General features: G+C 35.2%; 1 protein-coding gene across 6 annotated transcripts in view; it reads right to left on the bottom strand.

The window, feature by feature from the left end:
• The window catches only part of ARAP2 (ArfGAP with RhoGAP domain, ankyrin repeat and PH domain 2), a 188429-nt gene that overhangs the window by 32565 nt on the left and 139257 nt on the right, over positions 1-16607 (bottom strand). For 5 of the 6 annotated variants that reach the window (XR_009351110.1, XM_059163866.1, XM_059163875.1 and 2 more), the window contains one exon: positions 12361-12489. The exons of the other annotated variant lie outside the window; for it this stretch is intronic. Coding sequence is in view for 4 of the 5 variants with exons in the window: in XM_059163866.1 (XP_059019849.1) it covers positions 12361-12489 (129 nt within the window). In the remaining variant the exon portion in view is untranslated. The remainder of the gene's footprint in view (positions 1-12360; positions 12490-16607) is intronic. 6 annotated transcript variants of the gene reach the window in all.

The following is a 16607-nucleotide window of genomic DNA, read 5'->3' as shown; positions in this document are numbered from 1 at the left end:
ATGGGAGGGAAAAAAAGGAACTCTAAGTCAAACAGCTATGACACGGTTATTAAGATGTCAATATCTGCTGAATATTGGAAACATCAGTATCTGCTGGATCCTGGAAAATAAGAGTCATAACACCTCTCCTGCAGATGACTGTGGGCCTCATAGTAGATAAGGACCACAGAAAGATGTAGGGTGGGACACTATATCAGACCAGGACCTTTAACATTTTTCTGCAAGTCAGTATTAATTCTTAAATACTCATGCACGGTTTCTGAAATTAAAAAACAATGTGAATACAAAATACTCATGCACTATTTCTGAAATTTATAAAATAACTTGAGTGGTTTTAGAAAGAACTCTTAGTCTTTAACATTTCCTTTGTTTGAGGAAAACCTGTACTTATATGACAAATAATACAAAGAGGTTCAGAATTATAATCAGCATAAGGAAATGAAAGTTCAAAAAAATAGAAAAAGTTCCTCATAATTATACTCAAATATGAGCATGGCATGGATACCTGGAAGCAAAAATTCCCAGGAATAATCATATCTCTGATGCTAAGCACAGATGTGCAAACAAATGTAATTAGCAAACCCCAATAGTCTTCACAATACATGTACTAGCCATAGATAACACTCTTTTAATCACACTGTCATACTAAAATTGCTTCTTTATTGGTAGTATACAACTTTAATTTCTGAAAAACACTGCTAAAATCTGTCTTCTCAAACAATTATTATTCAATATTCAATCCCACAGAAAAATATTTCAAATGATATTTTACAGCTAAATAACTTCTATTTAAATTAAAAATAACTTTTCCAATGAAAAGAGAGAAGATTATTTTAATACAACTGGAAGGTCAAGAAAAAATAAACATAAAACTATTCAGTGAAATTCATATTACATCAAAACATTCATTTCTTCATAAAGTACTGAGGGTCTGGTATATACTCAGTTCTAGTAATAGACAATCTTGGAGACAATGAGTTAAATACGTCTGACAAGCAAAGCTACATTTGCTGACAGAAGTGAATAATTCAAAAAACATTCAGTAGGATTAGTGAGTCAGCTGCTGTGGAACAGGGAAGTGGACAAAGGCGATTATAACACAGCTGGTTTAGAAACAGGTAAATCATTTTTTAAAGTTTAAATTAAAATCAAGTTGTGAGATGCAGATATTACATAATGCTTAAGACAAATTCCATTCACACCTTTTAATGATACTTTTTCATTTAGATTTTTGTCCAAATTAATAAACTTTTCAAATTTTACCAATATTCATATGTCCAATGCCTAAGTAAACCATTTGTAAGTCAAAGAGAAAATAGGCTTAGGAAAACAAGTATTTTAGCTGCATTTGGGATCATACTTGGTAATATTTATTTTAATTATTACATAATTGAGTCTATTAACTAACTTGCAGCATACATTATTAAGAGACTCAGGAGGAAGGCTTTGAGAGAAGTATTTGTGAAGGAGGAGGGAAGAATGAAAAGAACTTTGAAATATGAAGTTCTGTAACTATCAAGGATGTTAAAGATGTTTCAACAGCTCTCACAACTAAATTTCTATTTGATCTCAAAATGTTAAAACATGTAGAAAAATTACCCACTACTTAAAAGACAAAATGAAGCTACATACTTTGGGGGACATCGTGTATGACTCAGCGTGTAACAAAATCAAAGTTATGAATTAAATGGCTTCTAATAATTCACTTTTTCAAACTTTTCCAGTACTGCTTGCTCCCTCAACTGTGGGGTACTTCATTCTTATACTTTCAATCCCTCCCCTTCACCCCAGGCAGGAAGCTTACTAAGGTTCTCTGCCCTACAGGAATCTGGTTCAGTAAAAGTTCATGCTACTGTGTTTGCTGTGCCTACTATCCAGACCCTGTCCAGGTTTGAATTCGACTCTAACTTAGAATATAAGCTTTTGGCCCTGCACATCTCTTCTTAGCTGGAGTTCAAATTCCTGCTTCATCGTTCTTGAGAATCTCAGAACTCCCGTCTCCCTGCTATGCTTTGGGCTTCTCAACTCCATGAAGTCTTGCTCTCTTCATAGTCCTTCCCAGCACAGTGATCGTCCTAGATTTTTTTTTTAAGGATCCAAACTTCAGAGAACTAGTATTTTGAATGCCATGTAAGCAGTCCTCCTGGCTACACCCTTTCCTATGGTCATTCAATATACATTAAATCCCTCTGACCCAATCAAAAAGAATGATTTCACATGTTATATCATCCATGACCTCAGTCCTCAGCATGGTGTAAGTTAATAAGCATGGAATACTTCTATGTACTAAGAATGTAAAAAAAGAAGAAAAGGAAAGAAAACACAGGACATACTCTGTAATTTTGCTTTTAATTGAAAAAGAAACCTGCATAGCACATGATTAGTGTACTAAAAGAAGCCTTTAAGTAACTTGGGAAAATCATCTTATTTTTCTCCAAATGTCACAAATTTGAAGATTTAATGCACTCCCCAAGAACTTAATTCCTTCAGAGGAAGTTTCTGGGATATAATCTAATGGGTAGAATTTCCTTTACTACCTTTTTGTCTTCTACTCCAATAAATATCCAACATACTGTTTTCTCTAGAAAATCACAAATCCCTCTTCCTGTCTTGTTGATTGATAGGACAAGGAAGGCACAATTGGACTTAAAATGTCTTTAGAGTTAACAGTGGAGTCAAGAAAAAAAAATAGTATTCTCACTTGTGCTCTAATGTTATTATTAATTAGAAAAGCCCTTAAAAGTCACAGGCATGAAACAAAACAGAATGGCCAAATTTATTTAAACAGAATAGATTATCATATTACTGGGGCAATAAAAACAACAGAAAGAAATTTTTCCAAATCACCTGAAATCCTCAAGTTTTTATACAAAAAGAACAATTCCTATCTAGTGGTCCCTAATCCCAATAAAAGAACTGATGTGTAGAGGAGGTAGAAATTTCCTGGTAAGGAGAGGCAGAGAGAGAGAGACAGGAGGGAGAAACATAAATCCAGATATGGTAGTACTAAAATATATGTTCTTTTTTTATCCTCCATGGCAGGCAGTGGGCAAGTCAGCCATTGTTCTTTGAGAATTTCTCTTTGGGGCTCAATTCTATTTCATTCCCAATGTTATCTTCTAACCCCTGCCTTTCCTACTGACTACCTGGAGATTCCAGGATTCTGTAACACCATCCTCTTTTCTAATGGGTCCAGCAAATGACTCCAGATTGGTGTTACGCAAATGCTGTTCCAACAGGTTAATCCCCTCCCCCCAACTCCCTTCAAAGACTAACTTTCTTACTACCAAACGTCTACCTTTTCCCTGACATTTAAAAGGCTAAACTGAACTTCTCCTACTCATCTCTATAAAATATTAAATTAAAATATATTTAAAATTCAGTCGATCATAATATACTGTTTGGAAAACTAATCCTCATCTCCATGCATGACTTAAGTTTATCACCTTAATAAATTTAAGTGAAATTCCATTCTCTTGCTTCTATATAAATTCTATCCCACTACTCCCAACTTAGAGATTTTTCTTCTAACTATTCTAGTCCATACTTGTTATTTATGTCTCTTAACTTTAAGATAGAACTTAGTTCCTGAATGCATAAACTATATTTGCTTAATACTTTGCTTTAAAGTACATGATAATTTCATATTTGCTTTTTAAAACAGTGTGTACCTTGGATTTTCCTCCCCAACCTATGGGAGAGCTGACATAGCACAGTGACTGAGAGCACACTTTACAACTGAATTTTAATGACAACCACATCCTACACCCAATCTCAGGCAATAATCTCTGAATCTTAGTTTTTTCAACGGCAAAATGGGGACACCTACAATACCCCATGGATTTAGTATATAAAGTACTTAGAACAGTGCTGGGGACAGGGGAAGTAGAATTTAACAGATGACACACATCATTTTCCTCTGTACTATAAAGACTACAGAAAGCAAAACCAGAAAGAACTATACTTTCAGGGCACCTGGGTGGCTCAGTGGGTTAAGCCGCTGCCTTCGGCTCAGGTCATGATCTCACGGTCCTGGGATCGAGTCCCGCATCCGGGCTCTCTGCTCAGCAGGGAGCCTGCTTCCCTCTCTCTCTCTCTGCCTGCCTCTCCATCTACTTGTGAATTCTCTCTGTCAAATAAATAAATAAAATCTTTAAAAAAAAAAAAAAAAGAACTATACTTTCAAAGTCCTGAGGATTTAGAGACTGAATTTTTAAGAGTTTGAAAAACTGAAATCTGACTTATACCTGATTTCAGGATACTAGGTGGGTTATGACAAAATATATGGCCTGGATTTGGAGACATCTTGATTCAAATGCCTGTTCCACCACCTACAAGCAGGTCGCCTTGAGGGAGTGATGTAATGTCTACATATCCTAATTTCTCCATCTGTAAAGGCCTAGTTAAGTACTAGTAGACTAACTAGGAAGAATAAACGAGATGGTGAATGCAAAGTATTCAACCCACCATCTGGCACAGAGTAAATGCGTAGTAACTAAAATGTACTGTTATGTCATATTTCTTATACATGTTCTGAACAAGACAACAGGACTTTTAAAAGTTCCATTTTTTTCTATATTTCATGGTCTCTATGTGTTCCCCTTCTTTTGCTGGCAAAGATTATTTCTTCAAGGCTACACATTACCTGAAAAAATTCCTTATTCCATCTCTGCCCGTGAACTGTAACGGAGGCAAATGGGCAGTTTCCGGGAGAGACATCCTCTTGAAAACGTGCCACGACCACGTGATACTGGCAATATTTGTTACCTAATAGCTAAAAATCTCCTACAAATTAAAAATTAGGCACATTTTTCTTTGACATCGATTATATAGAGGTTGTATATTTCTTTTTTTCTTTTTTGAGTACAGTTGACACACAATGTTACATTAGTTTCAGGTATATGATTCAGTGATTTGACAAGTTTATGCTATGTCCCCCAAAGTATAGTTACTATCTGTCCCATTACAACACTATTATGATAATACTGACTATTCCCTATGCTATGCCTTAAAAACAAACAAACAAACAAAACAAAACAAAACAAAACCATTTATTTGAGAGAGAGAGAGAGAGCATGAGCATGAGGGAGAGGGAGAGAGAATTCTGAGCAGACCCCATGCTGAGCACAGAGCCTGACTCAGGGCTTGATGTCATGACCTGAGCAGAAACCAAAGTCGGATACCTAACTGACTGCACCACCTAGATGCCCCCACCGCATGCTGTGCCTTTTAATCCCGTGATTATTCATTCTCTAACTGGAAGCCTGTACTTCCCACTCACTTTACCATTTTGCTCAATTCCCCCATTCCACCCCCTTCCCTCTGGCAACCACCAGTTCTCTGTATTTATAGGTCTGATTCTGTTTATTTATTCGTTGTTTTCTTTTGTTTTGTCTGAAGGACCTAGAGGATATTATGCTAAGGAAAATAAGCCAGGCTGGAAAGACAAATAACCGTGTGACAAAGAACATGTGCATTTTTTATGATGTAGAGAAAGCAGAATTTCAGATACATTGTTCTCGCTGCATGACATTCGGTCAAAATGCATTTCAGTAAAATCTAGTTCTGCAACTGAGTAGAAACCAAACTGGTATTAGCTGCTGGAAAGTAATCTATGTCTTAGAAAAAGCCAAATATGTCCCCTGACTCATTCCCAGTCTATTTTCCTTTATGCTACTTGTACTGAAGAAGCAATGCTTAATAGAACTAGTACCCGGTGACATTCTTCTACAATTAGAGTCTCCGTAAATAATAAAATTATAAGCATAATTATTATTGAAGGACTGACTAGAAAAGTGCCAGAAATTCCATGTCGTATAACTGACAGTGCAAGTTACAGAAAGTAGAAACTACTTTTCTATTCTGCTTTTACTGTTACACTGAATTATAATAAACTTTAAAAAAATTAGCATAGTAAATGATGTATTCTTTTATATTAAATCACGATGTTGTTTTTAGCATGTTCTTAATAAACACATAGGTAACACTTTAGGCTTTCCAAAGTGTTCAAATATCTAATTGCATTTAATTCTCATGTAAATTTTCTGAGGTTTTTGTTTTCTTTTCTTTTTTTTTTTTTTTTTTTTTAAGTAATTTCTACACCCAGTGTCAGGCTTGAACTTATAACCTTGAGATCAAGAGTTGCATGCTCTATTGACTGAGCTTGCTAGACATCCCCCATACAACTTTCTAAAGTAGGAAGTACAGGTAATACGATTTCATTTTGTAAATGAGAACACTGTGGCTCACAAAGTTTTGTGACAAGGTTAGGAAGCAAATGCCCTATAATTACAATTCAAGTCTCTTAACATGTACCATAGAATTCTATTTTCCATAATGAGATACTTCCAAGTAATGGCCATTATTATCATGATCACCACCACCATCTCCATCATTACCACAGTAACAGGACATTTTCCAGTATCTTTCCTGGCTTTGTGTACTATTTTACCTTGTTAAACACAATTTTTCCTAAAACTTACTCCTTTGATGATTCCATGGCATTGCTCTGTCCTTTTCTGGCAACATTTCTGAAGGTTCCTTCACACAAAGGGCCTCTTTTGATACACCCGTGCCTTAATGCTGGTAATTCCAGGCTCAGTACTCTAATGATTTTACTTTCACACTACAACTGCACGATGTTATAGTCTCCAAAGACTAAAACCATGTTCCAAATAATGTGGTCTGTAGTGATGGGTATTTAGATCCCTTCTAGACAATATACCCTTGGGCACCTGACAACTAAAACTTAAGACATCCACAACAGAATTCAGTGACCGCACCCCTATGTCATACCACCAGCAACCCCTTCTATACTCCCTATCCTAATCTCTCACAAAGCATTCAAACCCAGGAAACAGAGGACTATATCCTGATTTCTCAATAATACCATGATGCTAATTTCCTCTGGAAAGCTTTCGCTAACCATCCAGATAAAAGCTGAGATGGCCCTGCTGGGCAATTCAGTCAGTACTTGGTCATAACAAAGTGTTTTGTTCATTTATAGTTTAAAAAGTTTACTCAATGTGTACTTTGAGTGAGTGAAAGAATAAGACATTGTCCTGTTATAGAGGATAACTCATATATGAAAAACTAAACAAGAAATGATATTTTGTTAAATGGGAGACATCGGTGTTGGAAGAGATATCAGTAGTCAACTAAATGAACCACTTGTCTGTGCCTGAAAGCTCTCCATACCCTTCTTGGCCCTTAGCAGTCATGTACCACATGCTGTGTTTGTAGCCTTAGAATTAATTAATTAATCGATTTATTTATTTATTTATTTATTTATTTATTAAAGATTTATTTGTTTATTTGACAGACAGAGATCACAAGTAGACAGAGTTGCAGACGGAGGGGGGAGTAGGCTCATTGCTGAGCAGAGAGCCCGATGCGGGACTCGATCCCAGGACCCTGAGCATGACCTGAGCCAAAGGCAGCAGTTTAACCCACTGAGCCACACAGGCACCCTAGCCTTAGAATTTAAATAGAATTTAAACAGACTTCATACATATTTAGATTTTCTGTCCCTTGTACGGAAAGATAATGCTTAACAATCCTTCACATTTTCCACAGTAGATGCCTGGTAGATTCCTAATAGAAACTTACCAGTTGGTTTTCTCACTACAGAATTACAATATTAAAAGAAGTCAGAACATTCATGCTTCATAGTGAATATCAAAGACTCATCAATTTCCAAGAGGATACTTCCATTTGACGTGGACAAGGCTTACCTTCAACGTTTATACACATTTGGACTTAAAAAGATTTGATGGGGAATGGAAAGCGAATCATTTCAGCTAGACTATGATTTATGGACTTGTACTATTTTCGCTGGAATTTTCTTTTATTTTCCTAAGTCAGTTCATAGTGAATGGTGTAGCTTTCCAGATCTGTATTTGCCAGAAGCAGTTGCATTTTGAACTATTCTATTCTAATGCAAATTTAATTCCAAAGCATCTGTCATATGCAGCAATCTAAATTTAGAAACCCATAGGGATCTGCATTTGAGTTACATCTTATATCTTAAAAGTATTTCTTCCCCATTGAGATCATTAAAACTTGATTCTATGTCTCACATTCTATCTGGGTAATTTTAAAGATCTTTAATGCTTAAAATAAGACTTTAGCAAGTCTTAGCAAAGCAATAAAATTATTTATTCTGGAGCCTTACAGAAAGTATTCATTTATGGTTTACCTATGATAGAGATGCTGAAGCTTAACTCAATACAAGAGATAATGATAACAAAAGACAGTCTAGTGAGATTAGTTATGACAAAGTCTAAATGGCAAATTAAATGAAGTTTTATTCTCCCTATCGTAAAGTCTCAATCATAATCCATGGGGTAGAAAGGAAATTTGAGGACTATTATCTTCCTTTTCAAGTCAGTTAACTCCTCATTACAATAATGGCAATGGCATAAAATGTTTCTAAGAAATAAAATGCTGCTTTTGAAGAACACAAAATTGATTTCTAAGTAGAGGCAACAGAAAATTTATTTACTCTCATATACTTTTATAAAAGTAAAGTATGCTACTTCATTACCTTAAATGAATGAGCAGAAATTAAGTGTTGGATGATTTTAAAATCCACTCCTATTTGTGATGCCAACATTTTAAATTGTTCAGATAAAATGAGAAAATTAAGGGAATGAAAACCCCTACACTACCCTAAGCCTTTAAACTTATTTGATAAAATTTTTGACTTAGCAAGGAGGTGTTGAAAATGTAATATAAAAAAACTATATGCCATATAAATCAGAAAAATTCAATTAATGAAGTGCAAGTCATGTATATATACAGACACATACACATACACACAGGAATAGAGATAGGGTCAGGTAGGCAGATAGTAACATCTGTGGCAACTAGACATTAAGTATGGAAAAACACAGATAGTACTACTTTTTATCTTAACAAAATGTTAAAACATTAGCTATTTGTTACTAGAAAAAAGTGTGGTTGCAACCAACTACCCTTGTTTCAAATTCTGCTAATTTCCACTTGCTCCCCAGGTTAAAGTAAGAAAATGTTAAGAAAGAAAAACTCTTCACATTATTTCTTTTCTGTCATGAAGAGCAATGTATTTCTGAGCTGATTTCAGTTTTTCTGCTAACAAACGGACAGAAAAATCACATCTGATTTACTTTCATTCCTTTCCTTTTAGATCCCAATTTTAAGGAGCAGTGGATGTAATGAACGGAGCAATGACTCTGGAGTAGGTGGTCACTGAGACAAGTAGAGACAAGACAGAGACAAAGTAGACGGAATATCTAACCAACCTAAAATCTATCACCAAATATACACCAAAAGAAGTATTTATAAACTCCAGGTTACTGCAAGATACAATTACAGGGAAAACAAATCATGACCTAAGAAATTGATTTAAAAAAATAAACAACCGGCCGGAGTTGCTTTAAAATGATAATCTTAAATTCACACAGATGCAGAGCAAACCATAATGAAAGATTATTTTGCTTTGACAATCTGAATATAAATCAAGCTCTAATTAAAAAACATTTATAAAAATTTTATTGCCTAGAAGATAAAAAATAAAGTTCTAAAAATATTTACTGCATCGGCACTTCTATCTTTGACCAAAAAGACATTAACTAGTAACATGAAATGGTCCAATAATCTATTTGCTTTTGGTGTTACTCTAACACCTTTTTTTTTTTTTTTTCCATGCAAAGATAAATAATTTCCTGGTAGAAAGAACTACAGTACAGAAACTATAATTACAATTTGGATACTCATTTGGAAACCAGAGGAAGGGACAGGGCAGCGCACAAGCATGTGTTTTATGGCTCCCACCCCAGAGGAACGAAGGAGATAGGAGAGCAACACGAAAGTTTGCTGACATTTTACCTTAGAGAATATTTCCTTCAAATCCCTGATCCTATCATTTGAACCTGCTTTCCACTGCTTGGTATCTTCAGTTCTTATACAGATATTTTGTCAACACCTTACAAAAGCCTGATACTTTCACACCAGAAGGACACACTCCCAACCCCATGAAGAGGACACGGAGGAATATGTGGGCATCATGCTGACACCTGATCTTCTGACCCAGTTACAGACAGAACCAGCACAGCTCCCCACTCTACCATTTCTCTGGGTCCTTAAGCAACCTTAAGGATTCTACTCAGATGTGACTGCTCTCAACCAGCTCAATGTATATGCTCTTGTTTTTTTTCATTAAAGACCAAGGGCACTTAATAGTATTCTTGCATTGGTTATCCCCCGCCCCTACCTGCACGAAACTTTCTTTTATATCACAGCCTTTTTAAGATCTTATTCTTGTCTGTTTTCATTCATCTGGCCAATCCACTACCATTCAAACAAGAGCTAAGGTACTATGTCTAGGTATGGGTTTCAAGTACTTTGTAACATGGTAAATTAGACACATTTCAGAAGAATACTTGGAAAAGGAAAAGAAAAATTCTCACCAGAAAAATTAAAATGTACCTGAAAAGATGATTTACTAAAAGAAAAGAAACCAGGAGAACCTATTATATATATTTCATAATGTGGACAGGTCCTGGTTCATAAGCTCGATACTATTTCTTCATCTCAGTGTCAACATGAAATAAGAGAATTTAGGAGCTAGAACAGATTTCACAGATTATCTGACTGGGAAATTCTCAACATTGGCACCCCTGACATTTGGAGCCAAATAATTCTTTGTGAAAATCTGTCTTATGTTTTATAGGATGGTTAACAGCATCTCTGGTCCCTACTCACTAAACACCAGAAACATTTAGTTGTGATTCAGAAATGTCTACAGACATTGCCAAATGTCCCCAGGGGAACAAAAAGAGAACCCACCTGAGAGCTACTGCTCTACATCATGTCACATCTGTAGGAGTAGAGAAAATTTCTGTTGCAATCCCAAAGAGATGTGGGTATGTGGTCAAAAACATATACAGTTATAATAAAAGAATTTAAAATAAGATAATGGTTTCTAAAAGGCTAAATTTCTCCAGCAAGAAGAAAATACCTGTTTAGATGTAAAGACGAGAATGACACAGAAGTTGTTACGCTGCTAGCCTTCTGTCAGAATGCTCTCAGGTACGTATATGAGATACAGGACAGACATCTGAGATATAAAGGACAGGTGACAGACTGAATGTGTGTGTTCCCCAGAATTCATATGCTGAAACCCTACCTCCTGGTGGGGTCTTTAGGAAGGGAACTGGGATTAGATGAGGTCAGTGGGTGGAGTGCTCCCAGAGGACTAGCATCCTACTAAGAGTCACAACGGAGCTTGCTATCCTAGTGCTCGGACATTACCATGAAATCAGGAATGTATCAGATTAGCTGTGGTCCAGTTAAGAGCTTACTGATCTATGGCTATTAGCTGGAGAGCCTGAAATCCTTCTAAGCAGGTTTATAGCATTTAAGAGCTGTACATATATATAAAATTAGAAGACAGACCAATCTGTTCTCAAATCCAATATTTAGTAACTGTATGATCTAGGGCAAATTACTTCATTTCTGTGTACTTCTCTTTCCCCATTTGGAAATTTTAAAAAACTTGAAATGAGCTTTGTTAGGTACAGAGCTCAGTTAATGATATGTGATAAATAGTAACAGTCATTATTAATATCAATTGCAAAAGCTGTAGTAAATTTTATCTTATAAAACTTAAATTCTTTGCTTTCGGAGTTGGTTTATGTAGAGCGCCAGCAGAAGATCTTTTCTCTAATTTGTCAGTTAATGACAACAGAAGAATCAGTTTGAAAAAAAAGTTCTCTGATAGTTCACAAGGGTTCAGAGACTGGCTGGCATGTTTCCCTTGTCCTAGCTAACTTATATAACCTTACATGTGTACATGTCTTCTCCTAACTGGATGGCAAGTATACTTATTGGAAGCGTAACATTTTGTACTTTCTTCTTTTTTTTTCCCCACAAATCACCCCAGAATAAGTGGAAATTAACAACAACCACTCAGTCTCAGGGCTTGTATAACTTGCACTTCTTGAATGCCTAAAGAACTTTCAAATGGAATCACAATTCAGGAAGAAGAATCACCATCTATTTAAAACTTAGAAAAACACATTAAGTACTGCAAAAGTCCTTTTAAAAATAGAAAACATTCATTATAAAAACCTTAACTTGGGACTGTCAAATTAGCCAGCTATTAGCAGACTGCTACTTTCCAGGAAAGTCTGAATCTGGCACTTGGGACTCCTGTCTATATATTCTCTTTCCAATCCTCCAATACTGCATCAAGTGGATTCTGTATTTAGTTTCCCAATTTTTTTTTTTACATTATTACATAATACTTATGCCATGATCAGTATCTTTTAGCCACTTGAAGTTGCAATTGTAGTTGCAATGTGAAATCACAACACCTACCATTATAGTGTTTAATTGTATCAATAGTTAAGAATCTCTTCACCACGAGATAAGCAGAGCCAGGTTCAGATAATGAACTCCACCGAAGTACCTGTTCTAACACATTTTCTGTGTAGTGAAGGGGACGTTCTGCAAAAAATAAAACCAGATCAAATTGGAAAAAAAAATCAGTTTTTATAAATTTTCAAAAATCCTTTAAAATAGATCTGTACGCAACAAAAAATATAACCACATCTTATGTTATACAATAACAATGCTAGGACTACAGATAAGAGACCTTAACACATAGAACACCATTAAGCATATGATGAAATTTAATTTATTGTATAAATGAATCTGTACAGGGACATCTGTTACTCAGCTTTTGAAAAAAAAAAATTCAGAGGTACTATCCTTTAGATAAAATCTCAGAAATAATGCTACCCTTTTGTAAAAGAAACCAGTTTTTTATTCCATCTTCTTTTTAATTCGGGTAACATTCTGGTTTGCTTATGGAAAGCTATTTGCATATGCAAGTAATTAATTGTAAAAGGACTAGCAAAGTTAATTTTGTTCAGTAGTAAGTAATAACCTTTGTTTATCCCAACATGATTAGCATGCTATAATTTCTGATCAATACCAATGAACAATTTAGAGCTGAAACTATCACAGTCAATTCATATGAATTTATAAAATATGCCTTCAACAGAGAATAGATGAAAAGAATCATAAAATACTAAGTCATTTATACCCACTAGTGAAAATATCAATCAGAAATATTATGTGGCAATATCATATAGTAACTATTGATACGATAGTCTAAAATCAAAAAGTTAATGACATCTTACAGATTTCTCCTTGATAAATACTTGTCTGTATGTTTTGTTCTAAGCAATCCTATTTTTAAATATATCACAAACTTTCAGCATAGAGTGAAAAACACCTGGTTTTTACAATTACAATCAAAGCTTCATAGAAGGTTTTTTCCAGATCAAAATAGGGCAATCATTTAATAAAATGTTACAGCAGAAACATATGCTTGGAAAAAAAAGGAAATCCAAACCTTTTCACAGTACCCTGAGAATGGCATGACTGAAATAGCAAGAACATCAGCTTTAACACAAAGATGCTGATGCGGCCTTCTCAGAATCATAGCCATGTGTAAGTCAATCCAACTCTTTCATCCCTTCCTAAATACAAAGAGCACAGCATTCTGGCTGTTCATTTTCAGCTGAAGTAAGGATGCTAATGACAAACAAGAAAGTGCATGTCAAAAGCATCATACTCATATAGGAACCATGATATTTTAATTGGTGATAAAATCAAAAGTAAAATGACCAAATATATCACATCCTCCTTAATCCTGATCTCCCCTGCTATGACCACAGCATTCCAGAACTTATCAATAATCTTAGGTCCACAGAAAAACAAATTTTTCTGTTTCCAGTTTAAAGAAATAGATTTGTGCTTACTGCTCAGTATGAGAAAATGCAGCCTGAATTCTATGCTTATTGGAGCAAGCCTACTAAGTATGATGATAGCAATTACCAAAACCACACACACACAAAACAATAAAAATAAGCAACTAAGCCATACATCTTAAAGGCGAATCTGCCTTTTATTTACAAATATATCCTTTGTACACAGCAGACTGATAAGTACATAACAGACATTCAATAAATACTTAAGTATCTCGTGAATTTCTCTGGTGGCCTATAATTAATAGAAAATATTTGTAAATGAATCAGCAAACAAAATTCTTTGTAAAATCAGACAAAATCTTCTGTGCTTTATCAATTCCATTTTTCTTCAAGTAATTTTTTTTTTTAAAGATTTTATCTGAGTAAGAGAGAGCAAGCGAGCACGAGCTGGGGGTAGGAGCAGAGGAAAAGAGAGATGTAAGAAGCCAGACTGGGGTTAGATCCCAGGACCCCATCATAATCTGAACTGAAGACAAATGTTTAACCACCTGAACCACCCAGGCACGGCTAATTCCAATAATTTTCTGAAAGGTTTGACAAAAATAATAATTTCCCACAAACTGCCCAAGTTATAAATTTGATTTTTGATTACTCCATAAATGATTGTCTTCTATTAATGGAGGCTATAATTAGATTAACTGTATTAAAAAAAAAAAAAACAACTAGTAATAGAATGAGCACTCTCTTTACACTTGGCATTCACCTAATCCTTGGTTCTACTTCTTGCAATTTCTGGGACACCACTGATACAATTAACACTTGCCATTTCTGGAATAACTATGAATCAGATATTATATATAATCACTTTTAATCTACTCAGCACGCTTTATTAGGTATTTTATTTTCATATTTTACATGTAAAGAAACCCAAAGATCAGAGTCAACTTGCCTAAAGTCAAACCCTAGCTGGTTCAAGGGAAGAACAAAGATTTGAACCTCAAATCTACCTTACTTCTAAGCCCAATATTTTTAAAAGCCACACTTCAGTTTTATTTTGGGAAACTGTAAAGTCCCACATAATGATCTTCTCACATGTAATCTGGGGAAAAAAGCGTTAACTTGCTAAGATTTTTTTTTGAGGACCGAACAAAGTATCTTGCCTATCCTTGGTGACAAGATGGTTAGGAAATAAGACCAAGAAAGTTTCAACATCCTGCACTCAGAGAAACTGATGAACCCACAGCTGGCTTAGAAATGAGAATTCTATTCCTAACTGGAAAACAGTATTTGGAGTGAAATAAAAGCTCCTTTTTCTTTCTTACAAGATTAAATTGGTAATGAAACTTCTGAGTATTAGAACATTTGTATTAAAGAGGGTCACTACAACAAGTAGATACTACAGCTCTAAAGTGGTCTTAGTTATACTGAAATCACAGTATAACTGACACTATAGATACAGAAGTAAATACAAATTTGCCAAAAATTTGTCAAGTATGTTTTTCTCATCAGTATCACAGTATGAAATACTTCAGGAGCATGAAAATCCTGAAGATCCAAATTCCTACATAAAAGCAAGAGCTGAAGCATGAGATGAAAAGATAAGTATTTATTAGTCTCTCAAATGCTACCTTTATAAAATGGCATTAAAATCCACCTGAAGAGAGAGAAGGTGGGAACAAGAGAGACATTAAACATTGCTGGAATATAAATTCCTACAAATAAATAAATTGTATTTATAGTTCGATTTGCAACCATCTGTCATGATAGATTATATGGGATGCACATCATCTGGCATTAGGGCATTACTAGAAATAAATAACTCAGTTGCATACTATCTATAGCTTAAATATTGCTGAAAATTCAGTGTAGTTACTTGAGAAGAAAAGGTTATGGAGAAGAAAAGGTTACTTGAGAACAAAAGGTTATTTAGTGAGGTAAATCACATTATCAGTATCTGAAAATCAGGCTCAGGGAATAACCTGGCCTCCCTTGTTAAATAAAGAACTATCCATTTTCCACTCCAAATAACAGGTGCTGTCCTTAAATTTCTGGCAGAAATGACACAGGATTTCTGATTCCCTCAGTAGTTAAAACCTAAGAGCTATGCAAGTTTTACTCTGTCCTGTCCACACTCAGAGGGTGAAAGCACTTTCCGTATTATCAGGAGATGGGCTGGAAAGAATCCTGATCAAAAATGAACAGATCTTCTGCATCACAGTAACTACGAGGACGAAATAAGAAAACACTTTGTAGTGATGCTGCTTCTGAGAACAGAACTGCTTCACAAACTTGAACTTCTCAGTCCAGAAGCCTACTTAAACTAGGCCCCTGGGGTGGTTATTTATTTGTTTATTTACTTTTTCAGCAGGTGAAGGCACTGAAGATATGGGACTACATCTGCAGAGGACAGCTTCAGTTTTAAGATGAAGCATTATAATAAGAGCATACCTGAGAAGGTTAGCTCTAGATGAAGGCAATACCTTCTCCTAGAGTGGGTTTCAGCTTGTCTTAGTGATTGGCAGCAGGGGTTAAGTATGCTTGCATCTTTCAAAGAATGACTTTTCTTTATCCAGTACAAATTTCAAATGTCTCATCAGATATTCATTTAGAGGGAAAACCAATCCATAAATTGAGCCTAGAATCCAGCAACTTTACATATAAATTCTGAAAATATTTATATGGTTTTAATATGACTTTTTTTTTTTTTAAGATTTCATTTATTTATCTGACAGAGAGAGATTACAAGTAAGCAGAGAGGAATGCAGAGAGAGGAGGAAGCAGGCTCCTGGCCGAGCAGAGAGCCTGACGCAGGGCTCGACCCCAGGACCCTGGGACCACGACCTGAGC

Source organism: Mustela lutreola, chromosome 1 (genome assembly GCF_030435805.1).
Source record: "Mustela lutreola isolate mMusLut2 chromosome 1, mMusLut2.pri, whole genome shotgun sequence".
NCBI lineage: Eukaryota > Metazoa > Chordata > Mammalia > Carnivora > Mustelidae > Mustela > Mustela lutreola.
The sequence above is the reverse complement of the archived record's forward strand: the minus strand, read 5'-3'. Positions and strand labels throughout refer to the sequence as shown.